This window comes from Lactuca virosa, chromosome 2 (assembly GCF_052849685.1).
Source record: "Lactuca virosa cultivar CGN04683 chromosome 2, Lactuca_virosa_CGN04683_v6, whole genome shotgun sequence".
Taxonomy (NCBI): Eukaryota; Viridiplantae; Streptophyta; class Magnoliopsida; order Asterales; family Asteraceae; genus Lactuca; species Lactuca virosa.
In genome coordinates, this window is record NC_136427.1 from 287,138,955 (window position 1) to 287,164,021 (window position 25,067).

The window sequence follows — 25,067 nt, forward strand, 5'->3', positions numbered from 1 at the left end:
GTTTAGAATGTGGGCTTCTTAGATGAGTGAGGAAAAGTCGTTCCAAATTAAGAGTCTCATAAATAAGCATAATTGTGCAAGAAACTTCAAATTAGTTTCAATTGTCAACTATTCCTGGATAGGTTGCCATTACACCACACAATTCTTACAGAAACAAAAAGTTTGTTTGAGGATGCTTAGGCATGAGGTTAAATAGAAATTTGGTATAGATGTGAGTATGGGACAATGTAGAAGAGCAAACAAGTATGCAATTGAATTGATTGAGGGAACACTAGTGGAGAACTATGCAAAGCTATGGCCATATGGTGAGGAGATAAGAAGATCAAATCCTGGATCAACAGTCAAAATGGATGTCAATTGTATGCCAGATGGTAAGAATTATTTTAGCAAGTTTTACATTTTTTTGATGGGCTAAAGCAAGGGTGGAGAAGGAGCTGTAGAAGAGTTATAAATTTGGATGAGTGTTTCTTAAAGGGTTTATGTACTGGAGAGCTAATATGTGATGTAGGAGGGATGCTAATAATCACATATTCCCAATTGCATGGGCAATTGTGTGTGTAGAAAACAAAAAATAATTAGAAATGGTTCTTGGAAAATCTGAAAGATGACCTTCAACTGGATAATGGTTTTGGTATAACATTGATGTCGGATCGGCATAATATATGTCCAATAGTTTCAAATTTTATATATTTTAACTTTAGGTTTTATTTTCACTAACATATTACCATTGTTTGATAGGGACTGTTAGAGGTTGTCAAACAAGTAATGCCTATTGTTGAGCATAGGCAATGTGCAAGGAATATTTTTGCCAACTTTAGGAAAAGATTTGTTGGTGTACACTACGAGACCATGTTTTGGAAAGCAAGCAAGGCATCCACTGAGCCTTTATTCAATGTTGCCATGAAGGAGATTGAACTGCTTAACCCTATAGCCTTTGCATACCTTATGGAAACAAAGCCTAAATCATGGAGTAGAGCATTCTTTCAAGAAGGAAGGATGTGTGATGCAGTGAAGAATGGATTATCTGAGAGCTTTAACAGTGTCATAAGGGATGCAAGGAAAAAGCCAATCATCACCATGTTAAAGGAGATTAGATTGTATGTTATGGAGAGGCTATACAATTTGAAGATAAAAGGTAGTTCATGTCCTGATTACAAACCTTTCCCAACAATTACACTCCTATTGGATAAATTGAAAATAGCTCAAAGGTACTTTCTAATCTTTACACTCTTGTAATTAGATACTAACTTATGTTCTGTCTCAAATAGGTTTTGGAAGGTTTTACCAAGTGTTCTAAACCAATTTGAAACAAGAAACCTGACAAAGTCCTACGTTGTTGACTTCGACAAGAAGACTTGTAGTTATAGAGTGTGGCAACTTAATGGGTAGGGATATGTGCATTCAGTTGCTACCATATCATATCTGAATAGAGATGTTGGCAATTATGTGGATCCAATGTTCTATGGTGCTTTTTACAAGAACACTTACAATTACCAAATACATGGGATTAATGGTAGCAACATGTGGCCACCTACTGAATTCATACCACCTCTTCCACCATTGAAGAGAAGAATTTCAGGTAGGCCAAAGGTAAACAGAAGAAGAGATGCATCAGAAAAGCTTCCAAGACACACTGTCTCTAAGGCAGGGAAAAAAATAACATGCAATGTCTGTAAAAAAGTAGGACATAACAAGGTAACATGTCCTCAAGCTAAAAGACGGCCAAAACTAAATGTGAAAAAAAGGAAAACATATGTCGGTGAAAATGGTAAAGGAGCACAAGGAGTTGGTGCAGGAAGCAGTGGATCAAAATCAGTGCCTTAAAGACAAAATGGAGAAAATTCATTGGGTAAGTGTAAAAGAAAGAAATCGGAAAGAATTATCAGGATGAAACTTGCTAAGAGAGCTAAGGGAGAGGATGGGAAAGGAGATACTAGTGCAAACCCATTGGACCTTAATGATTAGGATATGTCTTTCTTGTACTTGTTATGTTTGTACTTCGTCCTACTTGGTTGTTATGTTTGGAATTGGTTTGTTCTAGGTTGTTATGTTTGTATTTGTAGTAACTTTGTATGTTTGATAAAAATTGCTACTTGTTTGTTTGTTTCAGACACATTTGTACTTGTTTCCTTGTTATGTAATGAATGTGCATGGTGCATTTTACCTAATGTACATATGGTCAATAGTTTAAGGAAACAATGGTAATTTGGTTAGGTTAAGGGAACATGTGGTCCTTGTAACATCACTGAACACATGTGGTCCAATAATTTGGTTAGTTGGTTGTAGTCCTTGTATAATTTAAAGGGTAACATCAGTGGACACTAGATCGTTTAAGATATTAACTTTAAGGGTGATATAATAAGCAAAATAATATTAACAAATTACACAAGCATTCATGTTAAACAACATGTTCATAATTTAATCCAAATGACCTTGATTACAACTTGTACATAATTAAACCACAAAAAAAATACCCAACTACATATTAGGTCGACCTTCAACTTAAACACCTCGGATTGAAGCTTTTTCTTCGACCTAATCAACACAGTTATGATCACACCTTCATCGTTGCACTGCATTTCATCAACCAAAGCTATAAAACCTGAACAGGCATCCTGACCAACAATTATGTGCCTCAAATAGTAAATGTTAAGAAAACTAGGGTTAACATCACAAGATGAACAAACTGTAATTTACCTTGGTGGGACATGCATAAAAAGTCTTTCCTGGGTTATTGCTAGTACGCGATCCACATTCCATGTTCTTCATTGTCTACCTTGATAGTCGAGAGTATTTGATAGAGAAAACAAAGTGAGAGAATGAAACAAGCAAGTATAGAAGAAGCTTTTGACAAATTTCTAGTACGTGGAAAAGACTAAATTACCCCCACCGTGCAAGGAACGTGGGGTTCATTAACACGATACTCTTTCCTTCTTCCCACTTATAATGCAATGTTAACGTATTTTTTCATCATAAAATTTAGAAAATAACATGATACGAAAACACTTTGAACAACGAACATGTTACTTACAAAACGCTTGTCATCAAGACATGTCTTTTACATTTATCAGTGGAGTTTCCTAGAAATCATCATTACCATCTTCCAAAAGGTTTCTAGAATATTCTAATAAATCTCTAGGAATCAATTAATATTCTAGAATTTTAATTAATTAAAACTATTTAATTAATTACCAAAATAATTTCCAATTAATTTATTAATTCATAATAATAATATAATAACTTATTTTTCTCAATTTCCTTATCGCTAATTGTATAATGATGACAATCCAATAAGACTTTGTTGTTATTTAGAAATATTTAGTTAATGACCTTAAACACTATCTCCAAGACATGCACTCGGATTGTCTTTCATGTTAATCTTAGTCGCATTATATATATATATATATATATATATATATATATATATATATATATATATATATATATATATTCTATTATGGGCTTATAAACAGTACCCAGTGTAACAGCCCAAAAATCCAAGGTAAAAATTTCACTTTTATTATAATCAAAATACTATTGTAACTTTGTTCTAAACATTGAAAAGCATTTCAATTAAAACAATTATCAGAGTCCAATCCCAAAGATCACATATTGCAGAAAACACGGGTGTATGCGTTGCGGTCGTCCCGAGCTCTTTCATTTGAAAACTAGAGTGCTTGAAACATCAACTGAAAACCGTAAGCACAAAGCTTAGTGAGTTCCCCAAATACCACATACCATACATATCCAACGATCCATACATGTCATACATAACCGTGAACCATACATATCATTCATATACCATAATCAATAAGTGTGTTATGTGCCAACCATAGTCTTGCCATTATGCCACGAGCCATCTCGTGGTCTTTCTTTCCAAGTTGGGGGCCACAACACTGGGTCTTACAGACAAGCGCCAAAAGCCACCTCCTGGTCTTCCACGCAAGCATCACAAAGACAACTAGAATACAACTATACTAATTAACTAATTACTTGTCAGAGTTCAGACCCTAGTCTTGCATACAGTGTGCCAGGAGACGTCTCCTGGTCTTTCATACATAATGCCAAGGGCTAACCCTCGGGTCTTCCTATAATACATAAACCAAATGGGCCGACATTGATGCCTTCGACCCGTACAACGATGAGGAGACTCACCTCGAATGCTGAAGCTCACTGCAAGAAATCATTAGTTGCTGCCTTGACAACTTCTCGAGCTAACGATACCAAAATATCACCCAATTAGAAATTGGGTTCCAAACCATGATCTATAATCCATACTTGGGGTAAAATGACCATTTTACCCATGGCCCAACAAGATTCATAACTAAGGCCCAAGCCCAAATCCAACAAGATCCCAAACCACAAAATCCATAAAAGCCCACTAATGGCCCAATTTTCCAAATTGGGCCCAATCCCATACGGGTCTTATCCTAAGCCCATATTTTACAATTCAGATTGCTTCAAACACCCCTTGGGACAAACTTGATCAAAGGCATAAATCAAAAGTCAAAGTCAACGGCCCAAGTTGACCCAACTCGCCGAGTTGTCCTTCAACTCGTCGAGTTTCTTCATTAGACTAAAAAGATCGGGCAAAACCCCCTCGCCGAGTTCACCAGAAATCCAACCTCTTAATTCATTAAGTCGACCTTTTCAAAACTAAGGGCTTCTCAACCCAAATCTTAACTGAAATGGCCTCAAGAAGGGTAAAGTTTCCAACTTTACCCCTAAGAACCACCAAAATGGGTTCAAAACCCAAACCCTAAACTTAAAAGGGTAAGGACTTAATCATTAAGCAATTATTCCACAAGGACACAACTCCGAGATGCAGATCTGACCATAAGAGGCTAGATGGCCATGTAAAGTTTCCAACTTTATACTTATTCATGATTAGAAGAAGCTCAAAAGCTTAAAAGAGACCAAAAGAAGGACTTAATGAATGCATGAAGCCCTTAGGACCATAAAGTTGGCACCTTTATGCCAAAAGAGCTCATGAAGATCACAGATTTGGAAAGGATAAACACTTGGGACTTCTACTTCCTCAACAACCACCCATCCATGGCTAAAAGCATACAAATAAACCCAATAAGAGATCTAAGCCAATACTAAGCAAGATTAGAGCTTTATACCCGAAATGTGCTGGAAATGGAGCAGAGAACCAAGATCTGAAAGCTCCTACTTGAACCACCACCTTGCACCAAGCTTCTCTTCCTTTAATGAGCCTTAAGCACACCAAAACACACCCACAATGAGCTCACAACACTCAAGGAGGCTCTAGGGTTTCGAGATTAGGGTTAGGGGCTATGGAGGCTGGAAATGAGGCCAACACCTGGAACTTAAGGTGTTTAAATAGGGTGCAAAACCTTAAAATTAGGGTTTCCTAAACAGCGCCCAACTCGTCGAGTTGGCTCCTCCAACTCGCTGAGTTGTCTCATTAACCCCGCGACCAAAACAACCTCTACTTGTCGAGTTAAGGCTCCTCAACTCGTCGAGTAGACCCATTAAATCCTCACGATTCTTCATCTTCAACTCGCTTAGTTGGTTCCTCCAACTCGCTGAGTTCGACTTGAAATTGGTATAATTCCACAATTAACCTTCTAAATTTTGGATGTACACCAGTCATATATATATATATATATATATATACATATATATATATATATATATATATTCTATTTCCGGCTTATGAACAGTACCCAGTCAGCTGGGTATTGTTCATCGGCCTAGGGGCTAAAATGCGCTTAGTCATCGACTTCCTTTCCCACCGTCGATCTCAGCCAATCTATTTCTTCCACACATTACCCGCTCCTGCTTCTCACTGTCATTGAACTGTTGATATTATATTGCATTGGGCAATGACAAATCTAGTGTAATGGTCTTGTATGTCAATGCGGTATGTTCACTAGTTGAACATCAAACCCTTTGTGAGGTATATTGCCTTATTAATTTCACAATAAATTGTAGTGCATGACAAATCGCCACATAGCTTAGTATATATGTAGTTGATGGTTGTCGAGACCAACAAATAAATAACCATATGTTCTAACACAAATAAAAATGTATAGTGACAAAAGGGATCGAATCTTCGGAGATTGACTCAATTTGTTTATCTATTACATCCTTTTATAAAATATATTTATAACAAGAATTAAATAAGGGGGTTAGTTGGTTTGTTTATAACTCTAAAACAACAAGTTAATAATGTAAACGAGTGAGAAAAAGTAATGTTGATGTAAATCAATAAGGTTGGGATAGTTAACATTGGAATTTCATCATATACATCCGGACGTTTCCTATTAATTTGATGATACTAACTTCTAACTACTAACCACTCATGCAAAAGAAAGAAAGAAAAAACAATTTCAACAGTCATCAATTTCTATATCAACAAAATATATGTTTTCCAAATCATCATAAATATAAAGTAAATCAATAAAAAATAGTGAAATACAATTGAATTCTCAAGAATATCTTAAGACACGGGGATCCTAATCCTAAGCTAGTTGTTGGTGCGAAAGATTGTTTCTAGACAATTTATTTGAACCGGATGTTGTATCATCAGTAGGCTGAAAACTCTTCAACATGAAAGAGTGGGTGAAGAATAGTGTTTTACACCGCATAATCTTTGGGTTCTATACACTTGTAACATATCGTCCCTAACATGCCTAAACTCTAAACTCGGATTTGCGTAAATAGTAGGTACATATCGAGTTGCCAATCCAATGATGAGACAAAATTAAACAACTTTGTGTTACTATGTTTCATAGTACCCTTTGCAATTTATTTTATTCGGTTTAAAACACAAACACATAGATAGATAGATAGATAAATAGATAGTCATATTTCATTCGGTCTAGCTACTAGCCTACTAGATCATAAGGTGGGTTAAAATAGTAAAAGACTACTTAAAAAAATCAGAAGTGTTATTAAGAGGTCATTTTTTTTTTACTTGGAAGTTGAAACCAAGTCCATATATACAATACAAAACCTTTGATTGACTTGACAGGCACAGGCACAGAAAACCGCACACTTGTATCAAATACAATACGTACAGTGTACTCTGATCAAATGGCACTGAACCATGCCAACAAAACAACACAAGAAAACCAATATAAGTGTTGTAAAGTTTCTTATATTTCTTTACAGGCAAAAAAGAGGTTTTTGTTGATGGAGTAGATGCCCATGTAGACATAGTTTTGGAAATTTACAATTTATTTCAACATGTTGGTTTGTAGGCCATATATGGAATCATTTGGCTTTGCTTTAATTTTGCATTCAAAACAACAAAACAAGTGATGATCTGTTCATACAAAACGTTTCTTAAATAGTTGATGTCTCTTTGCCGGATCCTTAGGCTTGCTCTTTGCAAAACCTCCCTTTTGTCCACTCCTGCAAACCAACCAAACACACCACTATATATATATATATATATATATATATATATATATATATATATATATCACAAAAAGAAAAAACCATATAATTAATAATTAAATAGGCCACCAAACCAACCTGAACTCATGATAGATATTTCGTTTAGCTCCTGACATGGCACTCATGGACCCCATCATACGCTTTTGTCGTGCAATGTCATGATCTGTATCATCTTCAACTATTTCCAAGCTTAACTATCATCCCCAGCACTTAACACCTATTATATACATATCATATCATATCAAATAAGCATATGTATGCTAAGACACCTACTCCTCATGCTTGCTTCAAAGTTATACCAACAGCAGAAATTCAGCATTAAGTCGAGACCTTGTTAAGAAGAGAAACTTGGTCCTTGAGACAATCATAGCTCAACTCTGCCCTACTGTCTGGTGGAGGCAGACTTGTTATCACCTGTTCAAAAAGAAGCATCCAATTTTATTTTATTTTTTTGAATAATTAAAACACTAACTATATAATGAATTACCTTAAAACTATAACCTTGATCGATCAAAAATTGCTGCCTCTTAGTTGAGTAGTACATTTCCTACATCATTATTCATGGTGTTTGTCAAATTAGCCATCGATTCATAATACGTTTTTCAATAATATAATACTATATTATTACCTACCTGTGTATCTGTAGATACTAGGGAGTAGAAGAAGGCATTATATTCCTCTTTTCCACCTGCCATTCTATCCTGCACACGACCCTACACTCCACATCCGCATCCACAAAATATAATAATAGATTATAATTTAAGGCCATTATAAAAAAGAAATTAAATAAATTAAAAACCTTAGCCCTGAGAATACGGCCATACGTTGGGCTTCTTGACGTCTGGAACCAGCATGTGATGAAATTTGAATAATTACATTTGCTTCCGGAATATCTATTGAATTATCTCCCACCTACAACAAACAAACATTTAAAAAAAAAAAAAAAGACCACGTAACAAACATTCATTGATTACCTTTGACAGGAATACAGTGTTGACTTTCTTGCCGGTTTTGAATTTATCCAGTATCTTTGTCCTTTCAATATGGCTGCACACCAAACATAAAGTTTTTAAATTTAACATGTGCAAACGAAGATAAAAGGTTGCCTTTTTTTCTTTTAAAATCAAAAATATATGGACCTTGTGGCACCATAAATCATTGGTTTACCAAGCTTGGTTGCATACTCGGTGAGTGCAAAAAGATTGTCAGCAAAAACGATAACCTTATCATCACGTTGTTCCGCATGGAACCAAATAAGAAACTCACAAGCCCTAAACTTGTTAGGGTTCATCACATATAATGCCTGCATAACATACACAATTATCAACTACTATTACTATTGATTCTAATAAGATCATACATACATACCTGTTTCTTCTTGGAATTTTCCTGTTTTAGATATTAAGCAAAAAACTCTTTTGTCATTGGACACCACACTTCAGCACATTGCACATTTGCAATGAATCCTCCTTTAACCAAATCCAACCAATTTGCCTCGTATAATTTCGGACCAATAAGAAAATTCAAATCCGTAATCCTTTCATCCTCTCTAACAAGTGTAGCTACAATTTCATTTAAAAAAAAAATTCCCACCTCAGACAAAAGAACGTTAAATCCTTAGTAGTATTTCAGAAGCATACCAGTAAGCCCAAGCTTGCAGTGAGATTTAGTGATGCTAATAACTTTACGAAACATATGCGCAGGTACCACATGCACCTGAAATTAGTTTTTTTAGAGTATAAGGGTAAAATGATCATTATTACTTTATTCAAAAGCGGATGTACCTCGTCCATGAGTAGCAAACCCCATTCTCTACTTCTTATTTCTTCAATGATTTTTTCAGAGTCTTGGGATCTTTTACCACCAAAAGCAAGCATGTTGTATGTGGTGACAACAACTCCAGCATTTCCACAAAACCTTTCTTTACTATCAGATGTAAAGCGACATATATGTTCATCACCAATGTTTGACCATAACTTGAATTGCAAAGCCCATTGGTCAACAGAAACAGCATTTGTTGCTAAACAGAGACAGCTCTTTTTAATCCTGCAGGCTGCAGAAACCCCCACTAAAGACTTTCCAGCACCACAAGGTAACACAATGATCCCAGACCTTGCTCTTCCTGCAGCCTCAACAAATGTTAAAAAAAACTCTCTCAACAAATACAAATATTAACAACTTTTTCTAATCAGTGTCTAATTACCATTTCCAAACATCTTACTAAGACTCTTCTCTTGATAAGGTCGTGGTTGTGCTTGAGGCTTTAATTCCATCTCAACATCCGGATTTATCTGCGCAATTTGCTTATGAGTAATTATCATTTAATTGTAGAAAAGACTGACTAAGAGGTTGGTTGGTTGTTTCTTTTTCACAGCTAGCTATACATGACTGTTTCTTTTTTACTTAATCTGGAAAGAACGACTTAATGGGTTAAGTCAAAAGGCTTATGAAACCAACCGTTTACCTATTTTCCCTTTTTATTTTTCCCACCCAACTCCTCTGATGTTAAAACTAATGAATATTGTTTAAAACGATGAACATTGTGAAAACTGTTTGTTGGAATGTATGGGTAAAAACTAACAGTTAGTCTGTTTACAAATCACATTGCATAATGAACCAAGAATGTCTGTCATACAAGTATGAGAGAGAACTAACAGTATCATTGCGAAAATCATACTCCTCCAACATGGGATAGTTTAAAGCATTTGGCAAACACCTCTGCTTTACATTTTCAACCTGTCAAGTAATTAATTTTCTTCAATCAATGATGCAATAAATCTACAAATCACTCTTCGACCTTTTTTTTTAAGTGATCGATATAAATAAGATGAACTTCATCAGAAACGGATACTATGTATCATATACTATACCTGAGCGGGGTCAATTTCAAATGAATGAGCTTCTTTTTCTTCAGATGCAGCTGCCAACTGTGCTTCTGTTAGCAGTTCCTCATGTCTACCTTCAACTTCACCTACTGATCTACTAACAGCAAACCCATCGTCACCCTGAATGTGAGAATATACAGAATGATCAAGATCAATCCCTCGCATAAAACAACATTAAAAGAGGAATAAGAATAATAGCTACAACCTCGTTTGAAATCCGCGCTCGAGATATGACTTCATCACTTAATAATCTCTTCAATACCTGCAAACACCAATCAGATAACAGAATTAATAACTGAATATTTGAATATCCACCCATAAACAATCTGTTGTTTAAAGATTAAGAAAAGAATCAGCAGTCTTGCCTCTGGGAAAGGAGATTCAACTAGGTAACGATTCTTTTTCAGTACAAGCTTTACTTTTCCATAATTGGATGTTGAAGCATGAATGAAATCGATCATCTCTTTAGGGAGTTTGGTCTTTGAAAGCTTGTTCAAAACAGCTATTATGGTTTCAGTTTCTAGACCCACTGACACAGCTGCATAAAGTGAGTGTGGAGTCAGGTTGTACTCATGCATCGACTCTGGCCTATATATAAGCACAAACACCCCAAACATGAAAGATCCATCTCAGATTTTATATATATACTGATAGTTGAGATGCAGACTTATCTATATTACCTGCAGACAGGTTCTGCAATTGCAATTAGAAAATCATAAGCTTGTTTATACAATGGAGAGAAGGTTTCTAGAAAGATCCGGCCATCTGCACAAGCCCATAATGGCCGATTCACATGATCTGCTTTAAGTTCCAATTTGGTAAAATCTCTCTTATTTCCTTCTCCATCACCTTATACAAACAAACAAAACATTGATTTATTTAGATATAAAAGATATCGAATCACTATTAATTACTAATAATTAGATAAAAATAGCATCGTGATCATCCTCACCAAATTCTTCAACATAATATGCATCCTCCTCTTCAAAAGCTGCAGCTTTATAGTCCTCCTGTCATGTGTTATAACACGCATACATTAGCCGCGACTAGGATTACTCAATCTTTCTAGGAAAGGTTTCATTGACTTTTGAGTACATCTTTGTTTTCTCATGTGAAGCTTGAAGTATAATCTAAATGTTCATTGATATGAGATACTCTATTTCAGTTATCAATTCATCAAACATAGTGAAACAGTAAGACACTTCCAAAATACCAATTGAAAATAGAATAATCAAATAGTGACAATGATGAACAGAAATTTAACTTCTTTGTAGGATTAACAGTTCATCAACTCCAAAATACCGATTGAAAATAGAATAATTCAGAATTTCTTCAGTTCATCAACCACAATGAAACAATTCTCCTACCCAAAATAATAAAATCAATTGATGATAATACAAATTACAAATTCTTTTTGCGAACAACCTTGGCTGATGACTTGTGCTTCTTGCTAGGTCTCCCACTTGTATCACCTGTGAGCAAACACATAAAGAGTTAGATTAGTAAGATTAATTTTCGCATTCATGCACACAAGCTTTTGTGTTTTGATTGCGATCCTTGATTATATGTTGATCGTATATTAGGGGTTTTTTTCTAAATTAAATCCGAATATAGCGTGCCCCATGATCGTTCTTAGATTTGTCAACCGAATCAACAATTCATGTGTGCGGATTAGGAGACGATGAAGATCTTTTCAGGTAGTATCAGGACCGGCCAGTGGGCAACCGGGCGACAGCGCATAGCACACGTCTCTAGGGCCCAAAAATTATGGGTTCTGTTGCGTCTATATATATATATATATATATATATATATATATATATATATATATATATATATATATATATATATATTTTATTTATCTAAATGTTTTTAGGGCTTAAAGTTTGTCCGATTAGCCAAAAAGATAAACAAATCGGCCTGCTTGCTATTACTAGTTGAACGCATCTGCAGTGAAGAATAGGAACGGCCGAATCGTCAATGAAGGATTCAAGAATTGACTAATGGTATGTTGCTTTCTGCCTTTCCCTCTCGATGCCTTGAATCTTCACGATCGACTTCATCTTCTGCTTCTAACCCTCGTTTCTCTCATAAGCTTTCGCATTCTCCTTCTGCTTCTCAGTTCTCACTCTCGATTCTCTGTTGATTTTAAACTAGGTAACGATCAAAATAGAGATTATTGTGTTATGCGCGGTTCCTTATTTTCCTGCATTTCTGATTAATAAAAACACTAACACCAATCCGATAATTAAGGCTTCATTTGTTATACAGATATACATTTCAACAATATAATTTCCTATAATAATACCTGTATATTCTTGAAATTTATATTCTGATTTAAATGATTTTATTCCTATATTTAAGGCATTACTATTATATATATATTAAATGGCACATTTTTTTTGTCAATTTTGGTACTCCGACTTACAACAGTGACCCTTCATCTTTATGCTTTTGTTCACAAACAACCCTTTTACTTTGGTTTGAATTTTTCATAACTCTCGCCTTTTATTACATATTATTAGTATTTAGTCTTTTGGCAGAAATGGTCCCTCATCATTATTATTATTATTGTTAGACAAAATTACACGATTGGTCCTTGTGGTTTACCAGATTTAACATTCTCTTTTTGGTTTTAAATTATTGTTTTATTTATTAGAAAATATCCACCCAATACCATAAACCCACCCACAACTGCCATCACCACCACCACCACCGCCAAAATTACATAAATGGTCCATATGGTTTACCCATGGTGACAAATTCAGTCCCTACTATCTGAAAAGACCAAATTACCCTCACATTAACGGATAAAAAGCAACCAACATGCTACTTTACTTTACAAAGCAATACCTTTCGACCCCGGCAACGTCGGGAATCTTTTCTAGTTTCAATTAATACAGTCTGATAATTACTTTGTAAAACAGGAACATATCTATAGACTATAATGATTCCATAACCAGTCAAATTTCTTAAAATCAGAAGATAATTTATCAGGCATATCATATTTTCAAATATTCATACATTAATATTAGTATTTAGTATTTTTATAATAAATCTCAACCGAATGTCATCTTTTATGTTTTGCTACTTATAAATAACATCATTATCAAAAAAAAAAAAGTTCTCGCCTTTACCCGAATTCACTTTCACGTTTCTAGAAAATATCTAATCACGATTTTGCAGAACATTAAAAAAAAAAAAAAAAAAAAAAACTAGGTTTAAATCCACCTGGTTGGTAAAGTAAGAATATATAGATTTTAAAAATATAAACATAATTTGTTTGTCCAATAAAAAAAATATCATAACTTTCAAATACATCATGAATGGTATAAATGTAAATTTGTATAATAAAGGAAGCCTTAATTATCGGATTAGTATTAATGTTTTTATTAATCATGGCGTAGCGGTAAGGAGTGACACTATCAAACGAGAGGTCATGGGTTCAAGTCTTATTAGTAGACATAGGTGGTTTTAGGAGTAGGTTAGTTTGTTGGTTCAAAAAAAATTGCAGGAAAATACACAATGGAGAAGGGCAATTTTGGAATTATACTTAGATATTTTAGGCGGGAATAGATGATTGGGTAGGGCAGAGCTAATGGCATGTGGCAAAAATGCACATATTTATTAGATTAGAAGAGAAGATACTTGCTACTTGTGTGATATCTTATAAGAATGCATGATTTTTCTTTCTGAAAGCTTATATTTGTGTATCATATTTTTTTGACAAAATTGCAAAAATGGTCCCTGTGGTATGTAATTTTTTGGGGTTTTAGTCCAAACCACGACTTTTTTGGATTGATGGTCCTTTTGAGGTAGTTTGCTTGTGCTTTTGGTTCTTCGGTAAACTGAAAAGACTAAATTGTCCTTATTATATTTATTTTCCATTTTTTTTCCTATAAGTATTTAACTATTTATATATAAAAAAATAAAAATAAGGGCCCACATTCTCTCTCTCTCTCTCTCTCTCTCTCTCTCTCTCTCTCTCTCTCTCTCTCTCTCTCCAACCAAACGATTTTTTTTTCTGATTCCTTCAGTAACTAGAAATGGATCTGAGGATTTGAAGATCAGACCTTCAAGAATTCGAGATAAAAAGATCCATTCTCACCTCACCCCTTCACCAATGGTTAGTCTGCTCTGAAACCTTTATGGATGGAGAAGATGAACCTTCAGGAAACCCACAACCATCATCTTCCCAATTCATCTGCACTCAAGCCACATATACCTTTGATAGATAAAACACCTCACCCCAAAACATCTTCATCATCTGGTTTTCCTGATCCAGTTGCTTCATCCAGTAACAACACCTTTGATTTCTTCACTATTGCCCTAGTTATTGTTATCTGTTATTTCTTTAGCAGCTTCTTCAATCTCCGAAATTGAAGAATTAGGTTTTTGAATCATTTGTTTTCTCGTATAGTGTCAACAAACAAAGCAGGTTCTTTACCGTCGATATCCCAGAACCACTCCTTCCGAGTCTCCGACGAACGCCACCATGGTTCCACCTTTCACCTTCAAACAGAAATCCCTCAAAGCTGCATCTTGTTAGGTTTTAGAATTCCTTCGTGAAGCAGAAGTTGACCTCTTGACATTAAAATCCTTTCATGAATTAGAAGCAAGGTTGAAGAAAGAAACTTCGGATCTAGAACTCAGTTGGCATAATATATTCACACCCTTCAAAGCTGCACCTTGTTAGGTTTCAGAATCCAAACATGTGTGTGTTCATCCGTACGTATGTATGTGTGCGTGTTCATTTGTATGTATGTGTATGTATGATGTTTTGGGGTTGCAATCAGGTCGTTTGGGTGAGAAGATGAGTTGGGGTGGCTTCGTACGAGAGAGAAGAGAGATGTGGGCCCAAATTAATTATTATTTTCTTTTTCATTTAAATTAAATAGAAAATACATAAACAATATATCAAAAGGGCATTACAGTCATTTCAATTTTACGAGGGACCAAATTTACATACAAACATGGCCAAAAGGACCACGAAACCAAAAAAGTCGGGGTTTGGACTAAAACCCCCAAAAAAATGCTTACCATAGGAACCATTTTTGCAGTTTTGTCTATTTTTTTTCTGATTTTTGTTTCTGAATTATTTTCTCATAATCTCATTCTACGTTATATTAGATTCTTGTTTCTGAAATCTTATATCTTTTGATTGTATATCAGATTTTTAAAGTCCTTTTATTTTGAAAAAGTAAAAATCATTGTGTAAGTTTCAGAATTTCCACTCAATTAGTTATTATGTTTGTAGTCTTTTGTATGTAACTGTATAATGAGAAGTCTTATGTTCCAAATTTTTATTGTTTTGCTTTTGACTTGATTTTTTCAGAGTTTCAACTTCAAAATATTAGATGTCCCACTTGACAAGGTAATATTGTAATGTGAATTAATTTTTTATTTGATTTTAGTTATAATTTTTATGACCTTTTTACTTTAGAGATTGCTTTGATATCATGCTTCCACAAGATACTAATTTAAATGAGCATTTTAAATTTGTGGATTGTTACCCAAATATTTTTATTGTATATAGTATCTTAGTAACCATTCATGTTATTGTTACATTTGTATTTGTAGAAAGAAATTTTCAAAGCTATTGAAGAATTACCTAAGGTCATAAATATTACAAGAAATGTTGAATGGTTTGGTAATATTATGAGAGTCACGGGATTTTGATAGCGCCACATCTAGCTTCTTCAAAAGAGATTACGGATACAGAGTGGTTACAAATAGAATATAGAATCCGGATCCTCATCTCCTTCTCGCTTTAGTTTCACTCTTATCTCGGTACATATAATTTAAATAAAATTGACCTTGATAGCATTATCAATGGTTTTGCATCTAAAAAGGCTAGAAGAAGTATTTTTCCTTTAAATTTTTTGTTTTTTTTTGTAAATATTGTGGATATATTTTATGATATTATCAATAATTTTTATAAATGGTATTTTTGTCTAATCATTATTATATTTGACTTTGAGGGGTTCTTTTTTTCTTCTTGTCCGGGGCCCAATATATGTTTAGATCGGCCATGAGTAGTATAGTAATGAGGTAATCGCTGACAACTACATGTTATATACTTATATGGTCAAGTTTTGTTTGGCGGATGTACGGAAGAAAAGAAAATAAATTTGAATAGAATGGAAAAAAAAAAGCCCTAATAAGCTCCTGATTTCAGTTTTACGATTGATTCAGAAAACCGTTAATCGGAGCTATTGATTTAGCAAACGAGAGCATGAAACTTAAGATTATGCACTTCCAAATTTGAAAAAGAATCAAGTCCTTTTAATTATGTTTCCAAAGCATTTTCATTATGATGAGAGATTGGTGAGTGGTAACTACCATCTCATAGGAAGGAGATTGGTGTGGTGTCTTGGAACAATATGGAACATACTCTCATCAAATTAGACAACATGTTTAGAGATGATGATTTTGTTTGTGGCAAAGTTTAGACACCGGAAGCCACGATGTTGAGATGGACACCCTAAAGAAAATGCAGTGTGTAGAATGAATAATTTTTTTCCAAATTCCAAAATTATTCATCAGATTTCGAGCTTGTTATTAAAATTCTGGAATAGTTAATTTATGTATGAAATTCAAAATATCAATACGGAATGGGTAGGCAGTACGGAATGAGTGGGTTGGTGGGGTTGGGTAGGGGTGAGCATCAAAACCGGGTACCCGCTTTTAGAACCGGAACCGCCTCGGAACTGCCGGTTCCGGAACCAGAACCGTCTTAGGCGGTTCCGGTTCCGGTTCCCGAATTTATGGAACCGCCTTAAGCGGTTCCGGTTCCGGTTCTCAATTTTTTGGAACCGCTACCCATTGGGTACCCGCCAGAACCGTTATATATATATATATATATATATATATATATATATATATATATATATATATATATATATATATATATATATATATATATATAGGGTGAGGTTCAATAGAGAACTATAATTAACCAAGGAACCAAGGAACCAATCTTTTTTTCAACTTTTAGAACTTATTTTTTATCAAAAAAAAAACTAAAAATACAAAAATTCATAACTTTTTATCCTTTTTCCAATGATATCAAATTCGAATTTTTTTTTACGTCAAATTCACAATGTGAATCTTTGAAAATTCACAATGTGAATCCGGATTCACACGGTGAATCCGAAAAATATTTTTCACATTCACAATGTTAATATATGAATTTAGATATTTTTAGATTTTTTTTCGATAAAGAATAAGCTCTAGAAATTGAAAAAAAGATTTGGTTTCTTGAAGAACCAATAATTATGGTTCTCTATTGAACTTTTTTCTCTCTCTCTCTCTATATATATATATATATATATATATATATATATATATAGAGAGAGAGAGAGCGAGAGAGAGAGGAAGGATCATTTGAGAACTCAAAGTTTCCCGAGAACTAAATAATAATCGTTAGATTAAAATAATAGAGGGTTAGGATGCTTCGTGGCACTTTCGTAAATATCTGAAAATAAAATGGGGCGGGGGCATCTTATTAAAATAAATCAGGGACATTTAATCACGTCAACTCTTTATGCTAGCTCTCTCTCGATCCTCTCTCTCTCTCTCTCTCCCCTTCATCACACCTCCGATCTCAAATCGTCGGATTTAAAATCCTGAAATCGTCGTCGAAGTGTGATAGGATGTGAGTATAGTTCATCGGAACATCTACAATGAAGCATTAGGTCGGTCGTTTTCTTCTGAATCTGATCTTGACTTTTCGATTTGGAGAAGATAGTCCTATCGAATGTCCAGTTGGAGTGGAATCGATCATCTACAATGAAGCATCAGGTCGTTTTTGTCGATCGTCTCCCTCCTCCCTTCATCGGCGACTGTCAATCCATATTTATTGATCTTCGGCGGTTGTTGCATCATCTCCACGTCCTCCACGGATCGATCGCTTATTGACTCTCCTAATTTCCCCCAAAATAAACACCACCGTCCTCCAGATCTGAAATTAATTGTTAAACCGTAATTCCTTGTCGTCTGAGTTCGTTTCCAGCCTGTCTTCAACCTGTTATACACCGGATTCCAAGCTGAATTTCTGTCCGATCATCGGAATTCGAAGCCATCAAGGAATAGCTGCCGCCTGACATCTCAACCGAAGAGTAAGCTGCAAGAGGTGGAAGACGATGACAGTTACGAAAACGAGACAGAACGGTAGCGGTTACAGACGCGTTCATACCACCAGAGAAACACTTCAATTTCATGTTCAACTTCTCCAATCGTATTTTTAATTGTTTTTATGTTAATATTTGTTGTAATGACATTGAATGCTAATCTCCTCGGAACCAATCAATCAATCAAGCGATCAAGTATCTCAGTATTTTGTATTCTAACAGTTTCATAGCACAGTAACAAATGACTGGAGGATTAGTTTCTCCATGGATTATGGGTACTTTTCTTCCTTCCTCATCCAAATTCTCTACATCGTCGCCTTCTCCGGCTATTTGTGTGTGTCGATCTCACTTCAGAGCACCAAAAGACCTTAAATTTGTTCTCCATGAGGCGCCCGATTCTGCTGGATTCAACACTACCTATGCTAAAGTATTTCTTTTCTATCAATTCAATCTTTTATTCCCATTGTTTTCTTATACTATATAATTATCCTTCACATCATTTGGCTTGAATTTCTTTTCCTTTTGTTATTATATGTTTGAAAAATCTGTTCGTATGGGATCTGTTAATCGTTAACAGTGTTCTGTACCCCTGATAGGTGGCAATTTTCAATCAAAAGTCATTTTTTACAAACTTGAATTTGATACAAATTAGTAAAGATTGTTGATGTCTTAACTAAGTTCATACGGGTTGCAGAAGTTCTAGGTTGGATTCTCAATAGTCAAAGTCAAATATATGATTGATTTTATGATGTGATGAGTATTAATGAGGATCTGTTACATTCATTTGGTTACTTGGGGATAGAGAATTGTCTGAATGCGATGTATTTCCAACAGGAAGCAAGAGAGGGTTTCTGCTCATAAATTCAGAAGTTGCCTGGAATAGAGAGGGAAACAAGCATAATCATCAATAGAGGAGTAGACTTGCGGAAAACAGCTCTTTACATAGCAGCAGAAGATGATTCACTCATCTCTCACTCTTCTGTACCACTTCTTGTGGATGCTTTTATTGACAGATTAGATGATCTTTCTATGGATTACTGCTCACGCTACAGTTCATCATTTAGATCATCTCCTGATAATTTCCTTGAGTGCCTAGAGAGATACATGTATGTTGACAAGGTATATCCATCCATTCATGCTGAAAGTAAATTATATCTTTTCTTTATAAATTGAACCTTCAATTTTTGATTTTTATTTAGGGCTTTCAGAGGAGCAACTCGAGGAATCAGTTGGAGCAACGAGCAGTTTATCTTAATTCAGTAAAAAGACTTGTTTGAAACTTTCTACTATTTATAATATATCTACAGGAAGACTAAGGTGTTATTGTGTGATCATGTTCTGACTCATCGTGTGGGATCAATGTGTATGCTTTCATTGATATATTCTGAGATCTTGAAGATGCTTTGTATGTGGGGTCTTGTAAATTTTGATGTTGAAATATCTTCACCAAATGATTCTTATGGTTCTCCTAGAGGCTATCTGAAACAGAGAAGTACAGAGTCTGATCATCAACATATCATGACAACTGAATCACTATTACTGAAGGTAGGTTCTGTCTTTTTTGTTGAGATATTCACTTGAAGGTTCATCTACTAATTTTCAGTTCTTTCTAATGTTAGTAACCACGTATATCAATGGTATAATTAGTGTATGGAACTCTGACTTTTTCACTTTTTTTTTAAACTTATCTATCATATTGGTTAAGTAGAAGAAAATCTGTAAATATATTTTTGAATTTATGCATATTACACCAGTCTTTTTGTTGATTTGGGAAGTCAGCCATACTATATATATATATATATATATATATATATATATATATATATATATATATATATATATCTATTATTTATATAAGTTATTAATCTTTTATGCAGATTTTGAGAGACTTGAAGCATGCTTTTTGGCCTTTTCAAGTTGACCAAAGTAAAAGCCCATTTCTAAGAGCAGCTGAGGCTGCTAACTGCTCTAATAGATCATCATATATTGACAAAAGGTCTCCCTACTCTTTCTCTTAGATAATAGATTAACATTTCATCATATGATATGAATTCCTCAACCTTGTGTTTTTTTTTTGTATAATCTGCAAAGGCTGCAAGGCATAGGTTAGAACGTGGTGTTTGGACAAGTGTTCGGTTTGGGGATATAAGGCGTGCACTCTCTGGTATGTACTTTTTTGATGAATTCCATGTCAATTTCCAATTCTAAAATCTGTACTATATGGCTGGATGGAATGGAATGAGTCATTACATTCCCCATTATCATGTTTGGTTGGCTTGTAGGAGTAGAATGGATTTTCATATAGCTTTTTAAATAATATGTAGATACAAGAATTTCAACATTATTCTATATATTATTTATTAGAGCGTCTCTAATTGGAGGCTATTCTATAGCTTATTAGTTATTACTATTTCAATAAGTCTTTGTTGAGCTTAATACCATTGGAGTTAAAGCATATTTTGGTATTTTCTTCAACCTCTTAATCTTTTACTGTGTTATCACATGTTACTCCATCATCTCAATATAATTCCCTTTTTGACCACCATATATAATTTCCTTTTTGACCACCATATTTTACTTTGCTATATTTCACTACTTGGTCTGTTTTCTTTAAAAATAGAAAATGAATTTGAACAATTTTTATCGTCTTCTGTTTATTAAAACTACATACTTGATCAATATTAAATATGACATGTGTCCAAAAACGATAAATCAGATGAGGTGTATTTATATATATTTTTAAAAAAAATAGATGGAGATAAATATGTAATTGTTAAAAGAAACGTTTGAAAAAAAATTTGTGTTGGAGTTGATATGTAACGATAGGCTTTTTTTAAATAAATTTGGTGGAAATTTATGTGGCAAAAATAGTAAGCTATAAAAAAGGTTAACCATTAAGGACGGCATAGCTATTATGACTTATTATCTACAAAACTAGAAAATCAAACATAATAAAAGCTCATTAAAACCCAAATAATATTATAATAAAAAACACTTTCTATTTATTTTTTAGAAGATAAAATTGTAAGTTATTGTTAAAGTCATAAAATTCTTAAAAAGGATTTGCGTCATAAATAAAAAAAAAGGGTTTCATTCCACACCATGATGGAATAAAAAGGAACACCCCCTGCCAGAATGAAAATTAGCAAAATGGAAGGAATCAGATTCCCTCAGGAATGGTCAATTCCATTCCGTTACATCAGGCAATACACAAATATTTATTTAAATGTAGTTTGATACATGTCATTTATAATAGTGTGATTTGTTTTTTTTTCTTGAACAGCATGTGAGCGGCTTATTATTCTTGAAGCTGATTGTATGGGACTAAGAGATTATGGTGCTCTCCTTTATCACTGTGGATTTTACAAGGAATCCTTGAAATACCTACACTTATATCAGGATTCACAGGTACACCCTACACCACCATATCAAATTGCTTCAAAACCCCTTATATTTTCCCTCTTCTTTCCAAAAAAAAAATCATCTTGTCATTTGTTGACTTTTCCATGAAAGCCACTTGAGATTTTAAATAATAGCTTTTTTGGAAAGTTCATAAATCTCAAACAACTTTCATTGAAAAATCTATGGAAAGTTAACAATTTATTTAAAGCCTTTTATAGAAAGTTACCAAATCTCAAATGGCGTCATATCATGGAAAACTTTTAATTAATCTTTAAGATATTTTTTGTTCCATCATTGATTTCTGATTCGGTGACCAATAAACTAATCCATTAGTATAATATATAAATGAAAATATAATTTTATTGAAGTATTTTGGTTGCAAACTTTACATATGAATTACATGTGATTCACATGTAAATCACATGTAATTTACATATGATTCACATGTAAATCACAAGTGAATCACATATGAATTACATGTGATTCACATGTAATTTATATGTGATGTAAATCACAAGTGAATCACATATCAATTACATGTGATTCACATGTAAATAACATCTAATTCACATATGATTCACATGTGACTCACATTTTAATCACATGTAATTCATATATGATTTACTTGTGATTCACATGTAAATATGAATTACATGTGATTCACGAGTAAATCACAAGTGAATCACATATGAATTACATGTAATTCACGTGTAAATCACATATGAATTACATGTGATTCACATGTAAATAACATGTAATTCACATATGAATTACATGTGATTCACATGTAATTCACATATGATTAATTTGTGATTCACATGTAAATTACAAGTGAATTACCTATGAATTACATGTGATTCACAAGTTAATCACATATGAATTATATGTGATTCACATATAAATCACATGTAATTCACATATTAATCACATGTAATTCACATGTAAATCACAAGCGAATTACATATGAATTACATATGATTCACATGTAAATCACAAGTGAATTACATGTGATTCTCATGTAAATCACAAGTGAATCACATATGAATCACATCTATATGCACACATGCATTTTCTGTAAGTGTTCTTCGTTAATTATTTTTTTAAAATTTTCTTGTGAATTTCACATTTAAATCTTAAAAGATACAATCACATGTGAATATCACATTATAAAATCACATGTGAATCTTACATGATATATACATGTGCGTGTTCTTGCATTAATCAATTTTTTTTTATTTTCTTGTAGGTTTTGAAGAATTTTTGGAAAATATTGAAGAGGTGAAAAGTGATAAATTGAAGAAAATATGGAAATCTTGATATGAAGAAATGATAACACTGTGAATCTTTGTATTTTTTTATATTTTATTTTGTATCGAATAAAATACTTGTATTATGTTTATAGATTGATTAATAAAAATGAGATTTTTTATAATTACTTACGAATATTATAGTATAAGAAATATGCATATATGCATTTGAAAAAATATGCATATATGCATCTAAAACGTTGATTTTTTTGTTAAAAAAATGCAGTTTTGAAAAAAAATTGAACTTTTTTATAAAAATCGCAGTTTTTTTTTTTTTTTGAAAAAAATGCAGTTTTTCTGAAAAAAAAATGCAGTTTTTTTGAAAAAAAAATACAGTTTTTTTGGAAAAAAAGATGCAGTTTTTTAAAAAATATTTTTTTCATTTTTTTTTTTGAAAAATTCATGTTTTTTGAAACTTTGAGTTATCAACCGATCTCAACCCTATATATATATATATATATATATATATATATATATATATATATATATATATATATATATATAATTGAATAACAAGCAATTTACGTTTGGTTTGATTGGATACGAAGTTTGCAAATATTGTTTATAAGCAGATAATTAGGAATAAGATATATAATCTGCTATATAATAAGATAATTAGAAATAAAATATATAATCTGTTATATAAAAAAGATAAAAAGATATATAATAGGTATATTTATTGTTATATTCTTTTGTAGGTGAATAAGTGGTAAACTTCTTTTGACCATCCCACATTGCTTGATATACAAAATGTTTATGAGTTCTCTTGTCTACAAAGATAGTGTACGTCCCAGATAGTCCGGTGGTAAGAAAAATGTTAGCTTCCTTACTTAATAAAATAAGAGGAAGCTCCCTCGTTTCTTACAAGTTTCACAAATAGTCCAGTGTCAACTGTGCTGCTTTGAAAATGCTTGATCTCGAGTTTAATGTGTTTAATCAAAAACCTAGTTTATAAAAAAAAATTGAACTAAATCTGTTAAACAATAAATCAGATGGTTTATTGCTTGAACTGGTTTGATATTATTGATTATTGATTTTAACTAGTTACAAGAATTTTGAAACCGGGTATCCGATAACGGAACCGGTACCGGCGGTTCCAAGACCGGTTCCAAAATTCAAAGAACCGGTGTAACCGGTTCCGGTTCCAACATTTTAAGAACCGCCGGTTCCGGTTCCGGTTCCATACAATTAGGACGGGTACCCGCTTTTGCTCACCCCTAGGGTTGGATATAGGTGTAGGTGTGGATAAGAACGGTTTTTGGGTGAATGTGTAGGAGGGGACGAGGAAGTAAAAGAATGCAAGAAAGAAATAAAGGAGCAACATATGACGTAATATTTAAATCTAGAGAAAGATTTAACAAATAGGTTGACAAAATTCTTTAATGGACAATAATTAAATACAATCATTAACCACAAAATCACAACCGAAAAACTATGAATAAAATTATCTTTAATGCAGGTTTTGTAAATGAAAATCTAATAAATATTCAGTTAAAAAAATGCAAAAAAATCGTTGAACTTTTCTAATCAACCGATAATGCATTCCTACCCTTACACAAGTTCATCTCATAATGCATCACAACTTCATAAATTCGCACTATAATGCATTTCTACCCTCACACAAGCTCATCTCATAAACAAGTTCATCTCATAATGCATCACAACTTCATAACTTCGCACCATATTTCTACCCTCACACAAGTTCATCACAACTTCATAAATTCGCACTGTGACACAATCAAACAGTCTTGTTTCTTTTTTAGCATAAATTTTTTTCTTCCTAATTTTTAGTGGTTAGCATCTATAAGAATTATGGTTGCTGCTTAAAAATCTTAAAAGTTAATTCCAACGACATGTCTTAATCAACATAAAATTACAAAGATAGTGCGAAAACAAGACCTTGCGAGAAAAC

The 25,067-nt window shown here is 33.4% G+C and overlaps 1 protein-coding gene and 1 pseudogene across 2 annotated transcripts; one reads left to right on the plus strand and one right to left on the minus strand.

Moving 5' to 3' along the window:
• Positions 1 to 604: 604 nt before the first annotated feature.
• LOC145158613 (uncharacterized) lies at positions 605 to 1,824 on the plus strand. The gene is made up of 4 exons (XM_079077488.1): positions 605 to 631; positions 739 to 1,208; positions 1,269 to 1,357; positions 1,406 to 1,824. The coding sequence occupies exons 1-4, from the start codon at positions 605 to 607 to the stop codon at positions 1,822 to 1,824; spliced, it is 1,005 nt and encodes a 334-aa protein (XP_078933614.1).
• A 5,332-nt stretch (positions 1,825 to 7,156) lies between these two features.
• Positions 7,157 to 12,409, minus strand: LOC145161328 (general transcription and DNA repair factor IIH helicase/translocase subunit XPB1-like; annotated as a pseudogene). The gene is made up of 20 exons (XR_013738470.1): positions 12,249 to 12,409; positions 11,742 to 11,788; positions 11,269 to 11,326; positions 10,997 to 11,165; positions 10,682 to 10,904; positions 10,522 to 10,578; positions 10,302 to 10,436; positions 10,087 to 10,167; positions 9,635 to 9,722; positions 9,216 to 9,553; positions 9,072 to 9,147; positions 8,800 to 8,993; positions 8,571 to 8,734; positions 8,406 to 8,478; positions 8,231 to 8,343; positions 8,064 to 8,144; positions 7,919 to 7,978; positions 7,762 to 7,845; positions 7,510 to 7,648; positions 7,157 to 7,386 (listed from the first exon to the last, which is right to left on the minus strand). The product of XR_013738470.1 is annotated as a general transcription and DNA repair factor IIH helicase/translocase subunit XPB1-like (transcript).
• Between the last annotated feature and the right edge of the window lie 12,658 nt (positions 12,410 to 25,067).

Coding starts and splice junctions, on each gene's coding strand:
- LOC145158613 (XM_079077488.1), top strand. CDS start 605: ATGACCTTCAACTGGATAATGGTTTTG. Junction 632..738: donor TCAACTGGATAATGGTTTTG/GTATAACATTGA, acceptor ATTGTTTGATAG/GGACTGTTAGAGGTTGTCAA. Junction 1,358..1,405: donor TGACTTCGACAAGAAGACTT/GTAGTTATAGAG, acceptor ATGTGCATTCAG/TTGCTACCATATCATATCTG.